Below are 17,291 nucleotides of genomic sequence, written 5' to 3'. Positions count from 1 at the left end.
CATTTACGCATACCGTGTGCGCTGAGCCCCAATGATGGGAAAATATGGACGCCACTTGCGCTTAATAAGCGGAACCTAACTGTAAGTTGGTTAACCTAACTAACTACTCGGCAGGCTTCTTCGCATAGTTGGTCAGTCGGTCCTTCGTCGCACCATGAGCATATTGGCGCGAAACGGATGATGAAGGGGTAGACGTCAGCGTCTCTCCATTTTGCCAGAATGGCAGCGGAGAGGCACAGAATGAGCACCACCTGAACTGGGGTGTATTTAATGAAGCTCTCCCACCCCGCCCTCCGACAGGGTGCATTAACCATCTAGATCCATTACATTGGTACTTCGACAATTATGTCTACATTCAAAGTCGTTGTTGTCGGAGGAAGTATTGCTGGTCTAACTCTTGCAAACATCCTTGAGCGGTACAGTATAAACTATGTCGTCCTGGAGAAACATCCTACAATAGCACCCCAGCTTGGCGCGAGCGTTGGGACGCTTCCCCACGGCGCCAGAATACTCGACCAGCTTGGGATATTCTCTCGGGTGGATGAGATATCAATGCCTGTGGACGAATCTGAGGCTTTGGGTCCGGATGCGGTAGTATTGGGTAAAACTGAGCCATTCGGGGATTTGATGGAAGATCTGTTAGTTGTCACCCCCAGCATACTGGCAAAGAATACGGAACTGACAAGACTTGAACAGACTTGGCTATAGGATGCGGTTTTTAGACCGTCAGCAGTTACTTCAAGCTTTGTATGGCGGTCTTAAAGACAAATCCAAGATCCATACCAACAGTGAATGCGTCAAGATCGAAGAACTAGATGAAGGTGTGCGAGTCACCCTCAAAGATGGATCTATCATACAAGGAGACATTTTAGTCGGGGCAGATGGGGTCCATAGTCGGATGAGAAATGAGATCTGGAGAATCGCTGAGTCTGAGAGAGCAGATTACCCCGTCTCGGAGCTGAGTCGATGTGAGTATCTATACCGGGACTCCTCAACCCTCGAGTGGGACCGCTAATGGCAAGACAGCAATTCAATGCCAGTACAAATGTATGTTTGGCATATCGAAGCGCCCAGAGGGTGTTCCGGATAACAAATCGTTCAAATGCTACCACAGGGGTCGCTCTTATTTAACCTCCAGTGGGAAGGACGGGAAATTCTATTGGTTTGCTTTTGTCAAAAACCCCGACCTCACCATCCATACTTCCATTCCTCGCTACACAACTCAGGATGAAGAAGATCTGGCGGCTGAAATTGCTGATGACCCCCTCTTCCTTGATATCACCTTCAAGGATTTATACAATAGTAGAATGGGCTCTGTTCTTGTGCCGCTTGAGGAGTTTGTGTTAAAACGATGCTTTTATAAGCGCGCAATTTTGATTGGCGACTCATTCCACAAGGTAAGACCCTCTAAATTTGTTTTGTTAGACGTAGCTAACATCCCATCAGATGAATCCTCTTCTGGGCCAGGGAGGAAACTCGGCGATTGAATCAGCTGGCTTCTTAGCCGATCTCTTAAAAGGCGTACTCGACAAAACCCCGCATCCAGATGATGACACACTTCAACGAATCTTCTTGGAATTTCAGGAGGAAAGATGCCCTAGGACCACTGGCCTTATGGAAGCAACCAAAAAGGTCCAACAGATGGAAATCCTTGAGAACCCTATACTGGAGTTTCTACAGCTCAAAGTTACCACTCAGCTTGGCGGAGAGCATCTGGGTCCTATGTTAGCAGCTGCTTCGAATTCAGCTCACACTTTGAAATACCTACCGAAGAAGTTCAGACGTGGGGCAGTATCTCTGGACGAAGAAGTGAAGGCGAACCCCCATGACCGACCGGCTATAGCCACTGCTCTGTGGGTGGGCTTAATGCTATCTATCGCATGGTGTGGTCCACTTCTTTCTCAAAATTTCAGTCTTGTGCCGAATCCAGATTCCACAGCGTCTACAGTGCTGCAAATTTATTTGTTCATCACTGCGATTTCAATTAATGGAATCTGGACAGTTGAGTCGTATCGTTCAAGTCTCCTGATGTCACCTTTGTTGAGGTAAAAATATCCTCGAGTTGGTCTTTAGTAATTAACTAACAAAATCAGTGCAATCCCATTCATCCTCGCTGCTACTAAATTTGGGTGGCAGGCAGTTTTACCGATCTACTTCGCCTTCCACATTTACTTCAGTGGCAGTCGATCATTCTATCACCCATCTCCTCGAACCATCAATCCACTGGCAGCAAAGGCACTTCCGGTAGCTTTATTGGTCACTTGCGCGCCCATCATACTCCGATTGTTGGTGTCTTCTAGTAGAAGTGCCCAAGAAATCGTCAAAGATTCTCGATGGAGTCTCTCTTTGTGGCATTTAGCTCTGCCGATCATACTCCATCTCGGAAAGCTATTCTTTCAAACAGGTGCTACGAAACTGACTGTCGTACAATTACTATACTCGACAAGAGATATGAAATACCTCTCTCAGTTCTTTAGCATGATTCTGGCTTTGACAAGTATTTCACATTTGGTGTTTTTCACCAGACTGGTGTTGTATTCTGGGTCTACTGCGTTCATGGCCGTGACGGCACCATCCTTAGATGTGGTGCAGCTCGCCTCACTGACAATTTCGGTGGTCACATGGTGCTGTTTCATGGTTTGGGATATGCGCCGAGTGAATTTGACAACGAAATCTCCACTTGTGATGCTGTTTTACAGCTTCATTACTTGCGTTGTTGTTGGACCTGGTGCTGTGTTAGCTGCGTTATGGCGGTGGCGGGAGCGCGAGTTGGAAAATGGTAGGAAAAGAGTGACGGACTGAAAGTACTGGTATGTTTGATATTGAATACCCATGTCGAACCCAGAGAGAATGAACTCTTTGAATTGCGGCATATGGACTTGACAGGTTCTTGGATGGTCGATTTGATTCCAGTGAGGATATAGGTAGGCCTGTAATCCGCAGACATACAAATCTACTCCATTTGATATATTATTTGATTTTCGTTAGGTTCGATGCTTGATGGTATTGCGAAGTCGCTAATAAGCAGACCACCTCCTATGCGGAGTGACCACCAGACTAGATGCTCTTCAAGCCACATTCCAGGTCCACGCCATCATTTACTTCTTTGACAGCCAACAACTGTCTGCATCTGTAGCATCACTGATACCGTCCCATATATTTCCTCTTTACATAGCTATCGTGAAGGGAAACCTAGTACGCAGCATGGCTAGCTTCTTGCTCCAAGATTTCTCCATTTTCAAACTCGCGCACGATGTTGACTCCCGCACTGGTTCCGATCCGCGTTGCACCAGCCTTCACCATCCGTAGACTGTCAGTGGCATTCCTAATTCCACCACTCGCCTTGATTCCAACACTCGGGTAGCCGGCCGCCCGAAGGGCAATCCGCATAGTCATGATATAATCAAGAGTTGCGGGACCTTTATACCCAGTACTAGTCTTCACAAAATCGACTCCAGCCATGCAGGCTATAATGGTAGCAGCAATGATCTCGTCCTTGTCGAGTTCCGATGCTTCGATAATCGTTTTGAGGAGAACGGGCGCTGGTGCGACTGTGCGCACCGCCAGGATATCATCGTAGACGGCTGTGTATTCGCCGTTTTTCAGTTTCGGGTAATTGATGACCATATCCAATTCCCGGGCGCCTTGCTCGACTGCCTCGCGTGCTTCTTTCACTTTGTCTTGCGTATCGTGGGTGCCCTCGGGGAACCCCACCACACAGGCCACCCCGACAGATGTGTCCTTGAGGTTGGCAGCAGCTTGGGCCACATAGCCCAGTCGGACGCAGACAGTCGCAAATTTGTATTCTCGAGCTTCCTCGCAAAGCGCATCAATTTGTTCCGGCTCGGTTGGCTCTTTCAACAAGGTGTGGTCGATCATGGCCGGCATTCCCAAAGGGCATGCGGGCGGCGACAATGGCCTTTCAGGTCCGCGGTCCTTCAACAATGAAATTGCCGCGGCCCACTCGGCGTCGTTGGATGGGATGGACGACATGCTGGCCTTCTCTTTGAATATTTTGCTTTCAAGTCCTCCACGCAGTGAAGATGAGAAGGTTGCATCCGCAATTTAGGATGAGGGGTCCATGTCACGTGAGATGTTGAGCCTCATGATCGTGACGAATTGTGAATTCACCGATGCATTGCAGATACCTAAGGTTGCCATGGTATGTGGCGCAGTGGACTAGAAGTGTGGGTAGAAAGTGGCAATTGCATGCTGGAGTTAAAAATTTACTTCAATCAACAAATGCATAGAATACGGAAAGCACGAGGGCATCTGCGCGCGTGAGAAGCGCTTCAGGTGAAAGATATGACCCAAGATATATTCAAATGACAGAAATTTGCCTGAGGTATAGCAAAGATATACCCAAAGGTAATGAAATGGAATCGCAATGGCTGTACTCGCCCACTATTCAATCGTGCAGGCCATCAATGCATGAGGTCGAATCATATATCGGGACCATCATGGCGCCTTCGCTCCGCCAAGTCCTCCTAAGCTGCTTATTGTCCAATTCTGTCGCCGTCTATCCCGTACATCAGCTGCAGCTCTTGCACTCGGGCCCTCGGACATCGTCTACCCGGCCGACGCGTGGGCCTCCGCCCCCATTGCCTCCACGACGAATATTTGAACTGGAGGAGCTGGTACGCGCACCCCAGCCAGATGAAGAGCTAGATGCGGTATTTCGGTTGTGGATGTTGTACTGTGAGCCCTGGGCGGAGGCGTAGGAGTCAAACTGCGGGTGGACTGGGGCGTCAGCATATTGGTACATTGGAGAACAGAGGGTATAGGTGCCATGAATGCGACAAGATGATATATATCACTCGGATGGGACACGTACCGCGAAGAGGCTCACGAAATAGAGGCCCAAGAAGAGGTATACGTTCTCAGTGAAGCGGTTGAGGCGAACGGACAACGGGGGGCTGTGCGAGTCGCCGTGGGTTAGTAAGGGCCTCACGATGAGGATATGAACTCAAGTCAGGAATACGCACCTTGAAAGAGCCTGTCCGTTGGAAACGTACGCCGGTGGGGACTTTCTCTGCGACGACATGGCGGCAGTGTGATGGCGGACTGCAGTGATGGTGGAGAGGAGGTGGAAATGATGGAAGTTGCTGAGGTGGAGTTATCGGGGGCTGATAAGGCGGCTCGCTCCACAGCCCGACGATCTGGCGACTTTCGTCGGCTTGAGCCTCATCATCCTCTCCATTCAACTTTCGACTACGAAATTTATTTCTTTGAAGACATTCAATTTCACGTGCTATAATCCAAAGGCATTGCCAAACATTCTGGATATACTTGAACTGACCCGACTTTGCTAGACCTGCAAATCCTCCAGTCTCACCAGCATCACTCCATTTGGAAACAAAGTGAGTAAAATATAAAGAGGAGAGAGATTGTGCGGTGAGAAAGAGAGAAAGAAGAAGCAATAGAAGAAGGGAAAGGAAAGGCCGGTCTATAGGAAGCGCCAGAGCAATCATGAAGCTCCTAATGGAAAGACCCGTCGGCGTTGGAGCCTCAATCATCAGGCAGATAGGGGAATCTCCATCTCCATCTATGGCAAACAGGGTGCTCATTTGACCGTACCATCACTTTATTAGAAGGACGAGAATAATTTTGAAACCTGGCTGAAAATATGGCTGGCAATGTAATCGTTCCAAGAAACAGCCCATGACTGCCCTCAAGAGGGATGGAGCTCAAATTTAGGGCGGATACCGGTCGAGAAGGTCTTAATCAACGGTATTGTTCTTAAATACATTGAACAGCTATGATATCTGATCAATGAGCAGAATAACATAGAGCAGGTTGGTCTCAGAGGCTTCATGACGAGTTAGCATCGCCGAATTTTGTCTAGAAACACCTGGGGTATCTAATTGTAAGTTCCTATCGTACGGGACAGATATTGGAATGCGAAAGTGGAAGTGGAAATTAGGCAAAGGTCGCAGTTCTGGTCAACTGCCAGTTTCAAGAAATGTAGGAAATACGATCTCAGACGCATGCAGAGAATATGATTAGCATTTTGGAAATAATGACAAAAAGCCGTTGACTTCAAACAGCGTCGACATGCTCCGTATGCTGGTCCGCCGGCTTCAGATCATCATGGTCACCAAGCTGCGTTCCGCGCAACTCGGCCTCTATATGCTTAATGCGCTCCTTCTCTTCGTGTGCGGCCGTGTCTCCGAAGATAAGGTCCATATCCTCGAGAGTCTGTGAAAGGTCAATTTATCAGCATATTTCGTCGGTTGTACAGTTGCAAGCTTGGAGTCCCACGTACCTTTCCGCGTGTTTCGGGAATGCAGAAGAATGTGAACGCCAGGGCCAATAAACAGAACGCCGCGAAAAAGATGTAAGTCCCATACGTAATTGAGTTGAGCATGTCCGGGGTGACAAGGCCAATGATGCTGGTGAACTCAAGTTAAATTACTGCAGCGATGGATAACGGGGACGGATACTTACAAGTTACACATCCAGGTAGCTGATGTAGTGATTGAGATAGCCTTGGAACGGATCGAGAGGTTGAAGATCTCCGATGGAAGAACCCAGCCGATGGGGGCTTGAGAAGAAATTGTGGTCAGAATTAGAGCCTTGAGCAATAGAATCGGGTAACTCACCAAACGAGTACGAAAAGTTGATATCGTAGATGTAGATAAAGGCAATACCAGCCCAACCAGCCGACTTGTGGTCCATCAGGTGAGACCCATAGCCTCCAAGGATGCCACCCACGATGACCAGCGAGATACAAGTACCGGTGGCACCAGCCATGAGCAATACACGACGGCCGACCTTGTCGATGAAGAGCAGCGCCGGGAGGGTGCTCAGGCAATTGACGATGCCATACACGCCGGTTGCAAGGAGGGAGGTAGTATTGCCATCGAGACCAAGCTGTCCAAAGATAGTCGGAGCATAGTAGATCATAGCTACCAAGAATTAGAATATGACGGTCGATGCTTTGAAAAGAAAAGGAAGACAAACCATTGCAACCCATGAACTGCTGGAAGAACATGACACAGCACCCAATAGCCAAGCGTTTGAAGCGGGCCCAGGTAGTCAGGAACGACATATACTGTCACACATGTCAGTGTGTAGATCAATGAAAGCCTTAAGAACAGGTACAGACCTGAGCAGCATGCAATTTGAGGCCCGACAGGCCCGGGAAGTGCTGTCGTGCGAATGTGTTCTCGAGCATGATCGACGCGCGAATCTCGAGGTATTCGTTCTGAAGTGCTCGGCTACTGCGATCTTGCCGACGAAGTCTTGAGAGCGCAGTCAGCGAGTCATCGTCACGTTCCTTCATCATAAGCCATCTTGGAGAATCTGGGAAGAACAGCATGCCAATCCCTAGAACGATCGCAGGAACAATTTGAATGGCTAGTGGGAGTCGCCACGATGCTTCAGACTGGCCAGTGCAGCCTCCAGCTGGTACATCCTGGTATGGGTCGAAGGTGGGCTTGGAGGCCGTGCCACCAGTATATGGGACATTTGGTGCGCATCGAGATCCGCCGATATAGTTGGTACCGTAGTCAATCCAGTAACTGACTAGAATGCCAATCGTGACAGATACTATGCAGAAAGTTAGAATGTTTCCGAGCATAACGCCTAGATATTGAAACTGACATTGTTGCACGACAACAAGGCCGCCACGAATTTCTGGAATGGAGACCTATGTCTAGGTCAGCTATCACCTTAGCTTAGTGGAGTCCAATTGAACACTCACCTCAGAGATATACAAGGGTACAACCATGGTGAGCATGCCCACGGCCAATCCAGCAATTGCTCGGCCTGTAGTTTGAGAATATCAGACGGGCTCTTGTCCTCCGAGATGTACAATGTGCATACCAGTGAAAAGCATCGGAATATTGACCGCACCGCACTGGATAGCAGATCCAACGACAAAGATCACCACGGCCACATTGATCGATAGCTTCCGTCCAATGCGATCAGCAACAGGCCCGTTTATCAAAGACCCAGCCCACGCAGCTGTAAACAAGTTAGCTTCACTAACCTCGTAAGAAAAGTCTGATAGCAATGGAACACACCTAGTAGCAGTGTGGACACGAACCATCCCTTGAATCCACTGTCAGAGAAGACATCTGGGAAACGAGCCCCAAAAGATTCCATGGTGATCACACCACTAATCACCCCCTGGTCATAGCCGAACAATAGACCACCCAGAGTCGAGAACTGTCTCTCGTGTGAGTAAGGAGATCAAGCTCAGTCGCATATAAGACTTACAGAAGCTACTCCACAGAGATAGGGATTCTGCATCATCAAGCCAAAGCCGCTTTTGGGCGTACTGCCCAGGTCTGAACCCATGATCGACAATACTGATATCAATTCGTTGATCGCTTGGAACCTCAGATCCTTCGGATACTACAATCTTGGGTATCCAAGACCTTTATATACTTATCCTTAAAAATCACAAGATAGAGAAAGTTGGAGTCGGCCGCGTTGCCGACAGGACTACAGTACTCCGTTTTGTCGTATCTTACTTCGCAGCTTCGAGGTTTCAAGGCCATCAACATGACTCGGAGCAAGTATGTGGCGGAAGTGTCTGCTCCGGCCAACCATGACGGCACAAAAACTGGGGAAGGAATGATCGTGACACGATCATTCGCTGAATGGGCCGAGTTGATTTTAAGGTGAAGCCGATGCGGGGAAGGTTCTTGTGGCAAGGCTCGTGCCCGCTGATCTTCTCGCCGGACATCCCCCTAAACAAGGAAGACGACGAGCGTGCCACGGGTTGTTGCACGGGTGTCGTACATGGCGGCCGGTAACCGTATGCCGGGGCGCCACCTACCCCCATTTCCCTTCCAGATCGGTGTGATGGAAGAGAGGACCGCGATGGCCTTCAAACTCAACAACAGAACCTCCCGGCCCAGGGCCCGATAGACTCGGGACGCCACCGAGATGTGGAGCGGGTACTCCTTCAATATTGTGGGGGGCTCTGGAAGGCCGAAGATGGGGAAGCCCCCACGAGTTGGGCACTTGCCTCTCCTTTGGTCGGGGATCTTCCGATCTTTGGATACTCTCTAAACCAGTTGCCTGTTTGAGAGGTCAGCAGGTAGTAGATATCAGACTGAATTTTAAAACCTGTCACAGCGTAGATGTCGACTTGAGCGGCTCTCTGCAAGTGCGTTATGCAGGAAAGTTCAAGAGGGGTGGATGGATTGAGGAGGACGGAAAGATGGCGGTCATAATCAACATGCAGACATGTGGGCTGACTAGAGCAAAACACTTGATTCTGTATGACTTTTATTGTCTTTTTTCCAGTATCACGCCGCCCACTGAGCCCATACATTACGTCTCTGTGTACCGGGTTGTCCATGATTACACCGCTACGATGGTACGACAATTCATTGCTTGTACCGCGCGCTCAATTGCGCGAATTACTTGACGATTCGCTTGTGGTCCCTGAATGGATATAAGGTTATCATGGATTTCCCAATAATTGTGTCTGATGAAAGCCAGCAAAGAAACAGGTCAACAGAGAAAATGGCCTGCATAGTGACTGCCATACTCTCGATTCCGCGTTCCTACCTTCCGGCAACTTCCAGGGCAAACAATCTCGTACGCAACTGTACCTTCTGGCCATTTCCAGCTCAATTACCTCGTTTAGTACTCCCAGACGCCTCAGACTACAATTCAAGTCCTATTGTTATTCCCTCAATTCAATCCTCGGATTCTTCGACTGCAAAAAGTACCAACACAATGGTATCTGAACCTCTCCGTATCGGCGTTCTCCTTGTCAATTGCGTTCAACTGCTGGACCTCGCGGCCTTAGACTTGCTTTACATGGCCAGTCCCGAATGGCTCGAAGATATTGGAATGCCAAAACACCTCGCTGATCTCGGTCGTCCGTGCGAGATTCACTACATCGCTCGTGATGGCCCTGACAAGATGGCCTCCGTCACATCAGAACTATCCATCCGCATCACCAATTCAGTGAAGGACTTGGCCGTTGCACCAGGCAAGTTGGACATCCTTTTCCTGCCAGGTCCCTCTCCCCGGGTCATGCCGCCGGCGGAAGAGTACCTAGACTTCGTTCGGAAGCACAATGCGGCGGGAACGACGATCATGACTATCTGCACCGGAGCATTGGTTGCTGCACACGCAGGCATCACCAAGGGCAAGGTCAGCACCTCGCCCCGATTTTTGATTCCATACTTGAAGAAGCATTTCCCGGACACCAAACTTTGGGATGATACCATGCGGGTTACCCATGATGGAAACCTTTGGATGAGCGGTAAGGATTGACTTGCTCTGTTTTTTCATCCTCGCTGACTCCTGAATGAGGCGGTATCACCAATGGCCATGACTTGGTGGCCGAGTATCTCCGAGAGAATTATCCAGCTCCCCTTGTCAACACAGTTCTCGGTGCGGCGGATCTTGCCCCACGTTCCCTTCACTACCAGACGACCGCAACCCGCGACTCGGCTTTCTTCGGGTGGCAGATCATTAGGGCAATTCCCAGTTCGATCTTGCGGATGCTTGCCGCTCATTGAACCCTGCGTCTTCATTGTCTGGGAGGAGCTGTTTGGGTTGTTTTGAAGAGTTTTGTGGAAAGCTGGAACGATCAATTGCCCTGTTTCAGTAGACGTTCAGTCGTCAAGATGGCCAGAATGGTACAACTGTCCCAGGTTGCACTTTTCTGTGAAATATAATAATATCGCTGCACCAGCATTATTCATCTTCCCTATGGTCTCTCAATCAGGTCAGAGATCGAGCGGAGGGGAACTTTGATCTGGGTCCCTTCCGAGCATGCCTGCTTTTGCAAACTTCATCTTCCAATGGTTTGGTATTAAAGTCACAATACTCCCTGGCATGGTGAGGGCAGAGATCTTCCAGACTCTCAATTGAATGATGCAGTGGTGGCAGGAGACAGTAGATACGAGAAACAAACCTATACTTGTGTGATCGGGAAATTGGACGTTGCCCAATTAAGTGAGTCAGACGTGCACATGAAGCCCAGGTTCTTCTTGTATACTGTCAGACTTCCATTCAGCCTCGTAAAGTTAATTGACCTTGTAGCCAAGCCATATATCAACGTCAAGTTTGGTCATTCAGGTACACCCTCCTTTCAGGTAATTCCAGTAAGCTTCCGGATCTTTTTCCGTCGGAAAATGCCCAGGGTTTTGGGGATGTCACATAGTCGACCGGTGACAAGGATCTAAATGGAGTAAAATGACAGAACTTGCGCTTCAGGCCCCGTAAACCCCATCGCAGAATACGACCGGATCGGGGCGACTGGTACTTGCATAAGCTTTGGGCTCGTCCAGTAAGAAACGTGGGATGTTATTCGAGAATAGCTTAGCTTGAAGCAATCGTTGCTATTGGGCTCCCAAAGATTAAGCCTCTTCTCGCGTACATTTGGTGGCTTTTGTTGACCTATGGTTCACCCCGCGAAATACGAGATAGAGCCGCTCGAGGTCCCCAGGAACCATTCACGATGATGGAAACACGAAGAACTTAAGACACAAATTTAACTTTAAGCACTTTCGGGAATAAGCCCTTGAAGATTCAGGAACGGGCCCATAAGGTCGTTCGATCAATAAGTATATAGGGATGGCAGACGATGCTCCCCGTCAGACCTAATTCTCTTCACACCATTCATTCCTTTCAATCTCGATCCGAGAAAACCATCCGTTCGTTCTGACTATATCTAGTCTTATCCACTCGTTTCCAATCTATCAAGATGTATAAGCTTGCTCACCTTCTCCTCCTCGCTCCCGCCGCTCTTGCCGGCCTGGTCACTCCTCTCCAGGAGCGTGAAACCACCTGCGAGGCTCCTTTGTCCGCCTGTGGCTCGACTTGCATCGGTCCCCTGGATATTTGCTGCCCTGCTGCCCCCAACGGCGAGATCATCGGCTGCAGTGGCACTGACAACTGCTGGATCAACCCGGACAACTCTCCCGCCTGTTGCCCTCTCTTCCACAACTGCCCTGGCCAGAAGGCCGGAGATGGCGTGTACCATACTATGCCCACCATCACTATTCCCACCGTGACTCCTACCGTTCCTCCTGTTAGCCCGCCGCCCACTATCAACAGCGAGCCTACTCAGCAGACCACCACTACCAGCGGCTCGACCATCTCTACCGTGAAGAGCGTCACTCCTCCCGTTTCTGTTCGTCCTAGCAGCACCAACCCCGTCAAGAGCTCGACTCCTTATCCTAAGCCTTCCTGCACGGCCTCTGGCTCCAGTTCTGGCTCTTCCGGCTCTGGTTCCGGCTCTTCTGGCTCTTCTGGCTCAGGGTCTGGTTCTTCTCCTTCGGCTTCTCCTGTGTTCAACGGTGCCTCTTCGTCTGGCAGCATCTCCATTGGTGGAATTCTCGGCGCCATTGTTCTGGGAATCTTCTTGTAAGATACCCCTAGCCAGCATGGTGATTCTATGATATGATCCAAGAGCAAAGGGGTCTCCCGGATTTGCGACTACTACTATACTTCGTATACATAGAATCTCCATGTATATTATATTCTCAATTACTCATTTCATAATAATGATTTTACCGTGGAGTTTCTCAGGGTGTTCTAGAATCCACTGTGTGGAATTTCTTTATCTTTGTTTGCGACACCTTCTATACCTTGGCTTCTTCGTTATCCATATCCTGCAGTGCAGTACATCGTCCTTTTCTTCAATCGCAAGGATGCCTTGTCACACTAAGGGCTGCCTCTATCTTCTGCAAGCTATGGTCCTCCGGCAGAAGAAGACCTTTATCAATCAAGCTGGTTTACTATGTGTGAGAAATGGGCCATCGTAAGTATAATCTACTGGGGAAAATACCAGGGTCGAGAATGATAGCGGTGTGCACGGTGCGATTGAGGGGAATACGTGACCAGTAAAATTTCGCTGTACTACCTTTGAATGGGATTCATTGAAATCCGAACCGCAGTTGGCACAACGCTCCACGCTAGCTTAGGGTCTCATGCGACCCACCGATATTGGACCCTCCTTACCCACTTATATCCAGGGACACGAGGTTGAATGGCTTGATTATCAAAGAAAGTCGCCAAGAGAGACAAGCCTCCGGTGAACGATGGCTCTCATTGGACGCCCCAAACACATACCTTGTCTAGTTCTCGTATTTCCGACCGGGGCTGTCGTTGATCTCCATCTGAGCTGGACAACCCCTAATGTTTTTAATTCTGTTGCCTCGTAGATCTTTTTAGCCTCATCTTCGTGTTCACTGACATAAGGGCCAGATCGTGCTCCCAAAGTTTTAAACCTTTGACTTCTCACGTTCGCAGCAGGTGAGTGCTGGAACTATTTCGGGAACGATGGCATGGTGGAACTTGACTGCCCCAGGCAGCCTCACGAAACTGCTCATTATTGCCAACTGCGCGCTTTTCGCATCTGTAAATGCGGGGCCTAACGTCGTCTCATTACCTCTTCACAGAAGCCCTCGTCGCTCGATCATTAAGCGTAATTATGGAAGTGCCTCGTTGGAGAACGACTATATCGATGGATTATTCTGGATAAATGCGACCGTGGGAACGCCTGGGCAGCTGGTCCAGCTCCAAATCGACACTGGAAGCAGTGATATCTGGGTTTTTGGTGCACGCTCATGCGTCGAGACTGACTCAGGATGCCTTGGCGGCTTTTGTGAGTTCCACAGGCTTTGGCCTTTTCACCTCTGATCTTGTCCGTTTTGGCTTTCAAGAATGATGGCTGATTCATAGCTTTTTGAAGACGACGGTTCACAATCAAAAACTGGCCAGGTCATTGACCGTGGTGGATTCAGTATTTCCTATGTCGATAACTCCGGTGTGATTGGGGACTATGTCTCGGATACCTTTGCGATCGGCGATATTACCATCAAGGATATGACGCTTGCGGTTGCTACAGAAGTACAGGATGCGACTACAGGCGTTATGGGCATCGGCTTCGATTCAGGCGAGTCGATAGTGGGGAACGGTGGCAGACCCTACAAAAACCTTGTCGATATGATGGTCGAACAAGGTCTCATCAACTCTCGTTCATACAGTCTGTGGCTCAATGATGTTGGTATGTTCGACGACAATCACATGCAAAATAATGACTGGCCCAAATACAGCTAACCTGTTAACTCTAGGGGCTGAAACTGGAAGTATCTTGTTTGGCGGTTATGACAAGGGTAAATTCAAGGGCGATCTGATTGCAATGCCCATTCAACCAGATTCGCAATCTGGTCAGATCACTTCAATGACTGTTGCTTGGACATCTTTATCGATTACGGATCCTACCCAAGGCATCCAGACTCTCACCTCAAAGAGCTTTGCGCTGCCAGCCGTGCTCGACTCGGGAACGACACTCACATATGTTCCGGCTGACCTGTACAATGAAGTTGCCTCGTTTGCCAATGTCATGGCTTTTGATGGCATGGACACTGGTCTTGTTGAGTGTGAAGCAATGCAGGCCTACAAGGGCACTTTAGACTTTGGTTTTGTTGGCTCCGGGGGACCAGTCATCTCAGTTCCCTTCTCGGAGTTATCCTACCCCTACACGGATGATAGTGGGAATCAAATGTCGTTTGACAACGGGAACACGGCATGCTATTTTGGACTTGCGCCAACCCAGGACAATACTCAAATCCTGTTTGGTGACACTTTCCTTCGCTCAGCATATGTGGTGTATGATCTCGACCGTCAGGAGATCGCCATTGCCCCAACTGCCTTCAACAGCGACGTCACAAATATCGTGGAAATTGGTGGTTCCGGATCATCGGCTACTCCAACCTGGCGCGTTGCGACCTCGGTCAGTGTTGTGCAGACGGCCACAGGTCGACCAGAAGAACCAGGTCTAATCGCGTCGGTGACTTTGACAGGGCATCTTTCTTACACACATACGGGTACTGGTTTCCATATCCCTACCGTCTCTGGATCGGCTGCGAGTGCTCAATCACCAAAAGCATCAAAGGGTGCTGCCCCGTCCACCTCTGCTGTTGGCTCTAGTATTCTAGCCAACACTCTTATCTGCACTTTCTCGGCATTGATTGGCGCAGCATTCGTTTTTGCACAATGAGTGATTAGACATTTTAGAAATTTAATAAAAGATTTTGCATATCTTATTTTGAAGAAACAGGGTTAAAAAACCAGTTTATTTATACATGTACTGACTGAATTGAGGGCCATCCTCATGATGAGTGGGTGACGGGGTATGGACGCCTCAGGTCATGATTGGAAAGGTGCGAATCATGCATACCCCGGATAAATGTTTTGGACTAGCTAGAACTGGCATAATGGTGCGAGATTGTGGATTTTTGTATCGTGAAAACCCACCAGCCAGACTCGTGTTTCCCTTGGGTCAGTTCCGAAGAACTGGTGCCGGAAAGGTTAATTGGCCTGAATATGGTGCAAAGTGGCCATATCTATTATAAGAAAATAATCAATGGCCTAGACGACCCTTACGCCTTTTTAATTTTTCAGCCGCCTGAACATGAGATAAAGACGGTGATTCCTTTGGTACGTGTGGGTAAACTCCTCAGTTCCATGTGTTGTCTTGATATGGTGTTTTGCAAATCAGTCCAAAAAAGGGACATTGTCCCTTGCATTGAATAGGCTATTCTTTCAAGCGAGGTTAAAGATCTAAGTATTAATTGACGGAACGAAAAGATAGTTACATAAATGATTGTGCTTCCAACACCCAGATCTTGACTCATCTCCCAGAATAGCCTGGAGAGGCTGATCATATCGCACTTTTCTCCAAAGATAGTAAAGGATACAGTAAAAATAATTCCAACATTGTCAGGTATCGAATCTCCATGTGTGTTCCTTTCCAGCAGAAGCGATTTTGTTGTGGCAGCTTGTTCGCCGGTGTCGCCCGAAGGCAGAAGTAGAAGTAGATAGACGTTGCAGTGTCATGCAGGTCATAATTGGTGGAGCCCAGTGACAGCCAGTTCAACGGCGGCGCTGCACGCAATAGACGATTAGGAGGACCCAACCGATAAATTTGGAAAGACCACCGAGGACAAGCATGGCGATGCCGCCATTGTACATGCCGATATTCCCCGCAAAGCAGGAGTAGTCATAGGTATAGTCGCCATAGTATAGAGCAGAAGTGCAGGTCTTGTATCCTGCAGAAAGGTAGGAGCCGACGAGGGCACCGCCAATAATGAAGAAGATAACAGCAGCAATGAAGAAACCAATGCTCCACCACTTGGAGATGGTCTTGCGGGGTGAGCTGTAGGGCGCGCTGTATTCCATAATGGGCGTCTGGTTCAACTGAAGCAGTAAAGGAATGTAGTAGTTGGAGAGATAATGGGGAGAAAGTTCAAAGAAGAGACTCTTGAAAGATCAAAATCTGCGAAAAGATGGAGGAGACCCCTAAATACTCTTTGAGGCTCGTAAGAGTTGTGCGCTAAAAAGGGAAGACGCAAAATACGAGGTCACTAGTCCGATAGATCATCGATCAGCATGGCCAGCCCCCATCAACACGAACTCGGCGTCAAGGACCCGTAATTTAATTTTAATGAAGCATGACAGCCAACAGGCATGAAAGGATGGGTTGAAATCATGAAATATTACGAGCTAGCCCTAAGTATCAGGGGCCAGTTTCCCGCGGCGCTGTCCACACAAAACTTTGAGAGCCAACTCTCTCCAACGATAGAATTGCTCAAAACCCATTGCGAGAAGGGCTTTATCCCTTCACATATTCGAGACCTTCTGAACTGATTGCTTATGGGGTATTTTATCAGCTACCACATTCGACGTGAAAACATCATCGACCGGTAGAAAAAGGCTCCCTCATCTCTATCACACGTTGTGTTCCCAGAAACTAGGTTTCCCCAAAAGAGGCTAGAAAGAAGTAAAGTTTGCGCAACATTATTTGATTCTTACTACAGCCAACCCTGAACGGTAGGAATTCAATAGACCAGAATGCGTGTGTGCAGAGTTATTGACTGCCATTGGGGGCGATAATGTGGTTCGTAGATCTGGGCCGATGAATCTCCTACTTACGCCAGTTGATGTCATGTCTATCGAGAGTCATCATTCCTTCCTAAAGACTTAGGTAACTGGGTAAAGTTCGTGGGATTTGCTGTCCTCGTCTTGTTGTAAAGCATATAGGAAATCACCCTCAAGCCTTGTTTACTTGCACACAATGGATTCGCTATGGAGCTCTGGAATGCACAGCAAGGGTCTAGATACTGGAAGAATATGCATCTTAGAAATTCAAGAACAAAGATATTGTTTGCTCTTCAGAGTCATATCATGCACACTGCCTAGCATATTTAAGTGCCTCCTGCAGCTACATCTCTGTTTCTACCTCCCACGTTACACGAGATTCAGTTCGGGGTCTTCCAACCTTCACATCATCATCAGTTCCATCT

At 48.7% G+C, this 17,291-nt stretch overlaps 8 protein-coding genes across 8 annotated transcripts; 4 read left to right on the top strand and 4 right to left on the bottom strand.

Annotated features, from left to right (window-relative positions):
- Window positions 1-345: 345 nt before the first annotated feature.
- N7458_001373 (FAD-dependent oxidoreductase) lies at window positions 346-2,303 on the top strand (the record flags this gene model as incomplete). The annotated part of the gene is made up of 6 exons (XM_056904756.1): window positions 346-638; window positions 697-968; window positions 1,027-1,397; window positions 1,447-1,853; window positions 2,094-2,244; window positions 2,301-2,303. 6 exons carry the CDS (start codon window positions 346-348, stop codon window positions 2,301-2,303), a joined length of 1,497 nt encoding a protein of 498 aa, XP_056768863.1.
- An 889-nt stretch (window positions 2,304-3,192) lies between these two features.
- Window positions 3,193-3,993, bottom strand: N7458_001372 (2-deoxyribose-5-phosphate aldolase; the record flags this gene model as incomplete). The annotated part of the gene is made up of 1 exon (XM_056904755.1): window positions 3,193-3,993. One exon carries the CDS (start codon window positions 3,991-3,993, stop codon window positions 3,193-3,195), a length of 801 nt encoding a protein of 266 aa, XP_056768862.1.
- Window positions 3,994-4,531: 538 nt separating this feature from the next.
- Window positions 4,532-5,044, bottom strand: N7458_001371 (uncharacterized protein; the record flags this gene model as incomplete). The annotated part of the gene is made up of 3 exons (XM_056904754.1): window positions 4,532-4,729; window positions 4,835-4,916; window positions 4,986-5,044. 3 exons carry the CDS (start codon window positions 5,042-5,044, stop codon window positions 4,532-4,534), a joined length of 339 nt encoding a protein of 112 aa, XP_056768861.1.
- A 995-nt stretch (window positions 5,045-6,039) lies between these two features.
- Window positions 6,040-8,304, bottom strand: N7458_001370 (sugar porter family MFS transporter; the record flags this gene model as incomplete). The annotated part of the gene is made up of 11 exons (XM_056904753.1): window positions 6,040-6,198; window positions 6,266-6,392; window positions 6,448-6,544; window positions 6,603-6,908; window positions 6,964-7,054; window positions 7,109-7,551; window positions 7,606-7,651; window positions 7,706-7,770; window positions 7,828-7,968; window positions 8,028-8,172; window positions 8,224-8,304. The coding sequence occupies 11 exons, from the start codon at window positions 8,302-8,304 to the stop codon at window positions 6,040-6,042; spliced, it is 1,701 nt and encodes a 566-aa protein (XP_056768860.1).
- A 1,395-nt stretch (window positions 8,305-9,699) lies between these two features.
- N7458_001369 (uncharacterized protein) lies at window positions 9,700-10,493 on the top strand (the record flags this gene model as incomplete). Its single annotated transcript, XM_056904752.1, has 2 exons — window positions 9,700-10,234; window positions 10,285-10,493. 2 exons carry the CDS (start codon window positions 9,700-9,702, stop codon window positions 10,491-10,493), a joined length of 744 nt encoding a protein of 247 aa, XP_056768859.1.
- A 1,190-nt stretch (window positions 10,494-11,683) lies between these two features.
- On the top strand, window positions 11,684-12,349 carry N7458_001368 (uncharacterized protein; the record flags this gene model as incomplete). Its single annotated transcript, XM_056904751.1, has 1 exon — window positions 11,684-12,349. One exon carries the CDS (start codon window positions 11,684-11,686, stop codon window positions 12,347-12,349), a length of 666 nt encoding a protein of 221 aa, XP_056768858.1.
- A 914-nt stretch (window positions 12,350-13,263) lies between these two features.
- Window positions 13,264-14,986, top strand: N7458_001367 (pepsin-like aspartic protease; the record flags this gene model as incomplete). Its single annotated transcript, XM_056904750.1, has 3 exons — window positions 13,264-13,588; window positions 13,676-13,990; window positions 14,058-14,986. 3 exons carry the CDS (start codon window positions 13,264-13,266, stop codon window positions 14,984-14,986), a joined length of 1,569 nt encoding a protein of 522 aa, XP_056768857.1.
- An 875-nt stretch (window positions 14,987-15,861) lies between these two features.
- Window positions 15,862-16,167, bottom strand: N7458_001366 (uncharacterized protein; the record flags this gene model as incomplete). The annotated part of the gene is made up of 1 exon (XM_056904749.1): window positions 15,862-16,167. One exon carries the CDS (start codon window positions 16,165-16,167, stop codon window positions 15,862-15,864), a length of 306 nt encoding a protein of 101 aa, XP_056768856.1.
- Window positions 16,168-17,291: the final 1,124 nt, after the last annotated feature.

This window comes from Penicillium daleae (genome assembly GCF_028827525.1).
Source record: "Penicillium daleae strain IBT 16125 chromosome Unknown utg000002l_segment0_segment0, whole genome shotgun sequence".
In the NCBI taxonomy this organism is placed as follows: Eukaryota; Fungi; Ascomycota; class Eurotiomycetes; order Eurotiales; family Aspergillaceae; genus Penicillium; species Penicillium daleae.
Note: the sequence above shows the minus strand (reverse complement) of the source record. Positions and strands in the feature narration are given on the sequence as shown.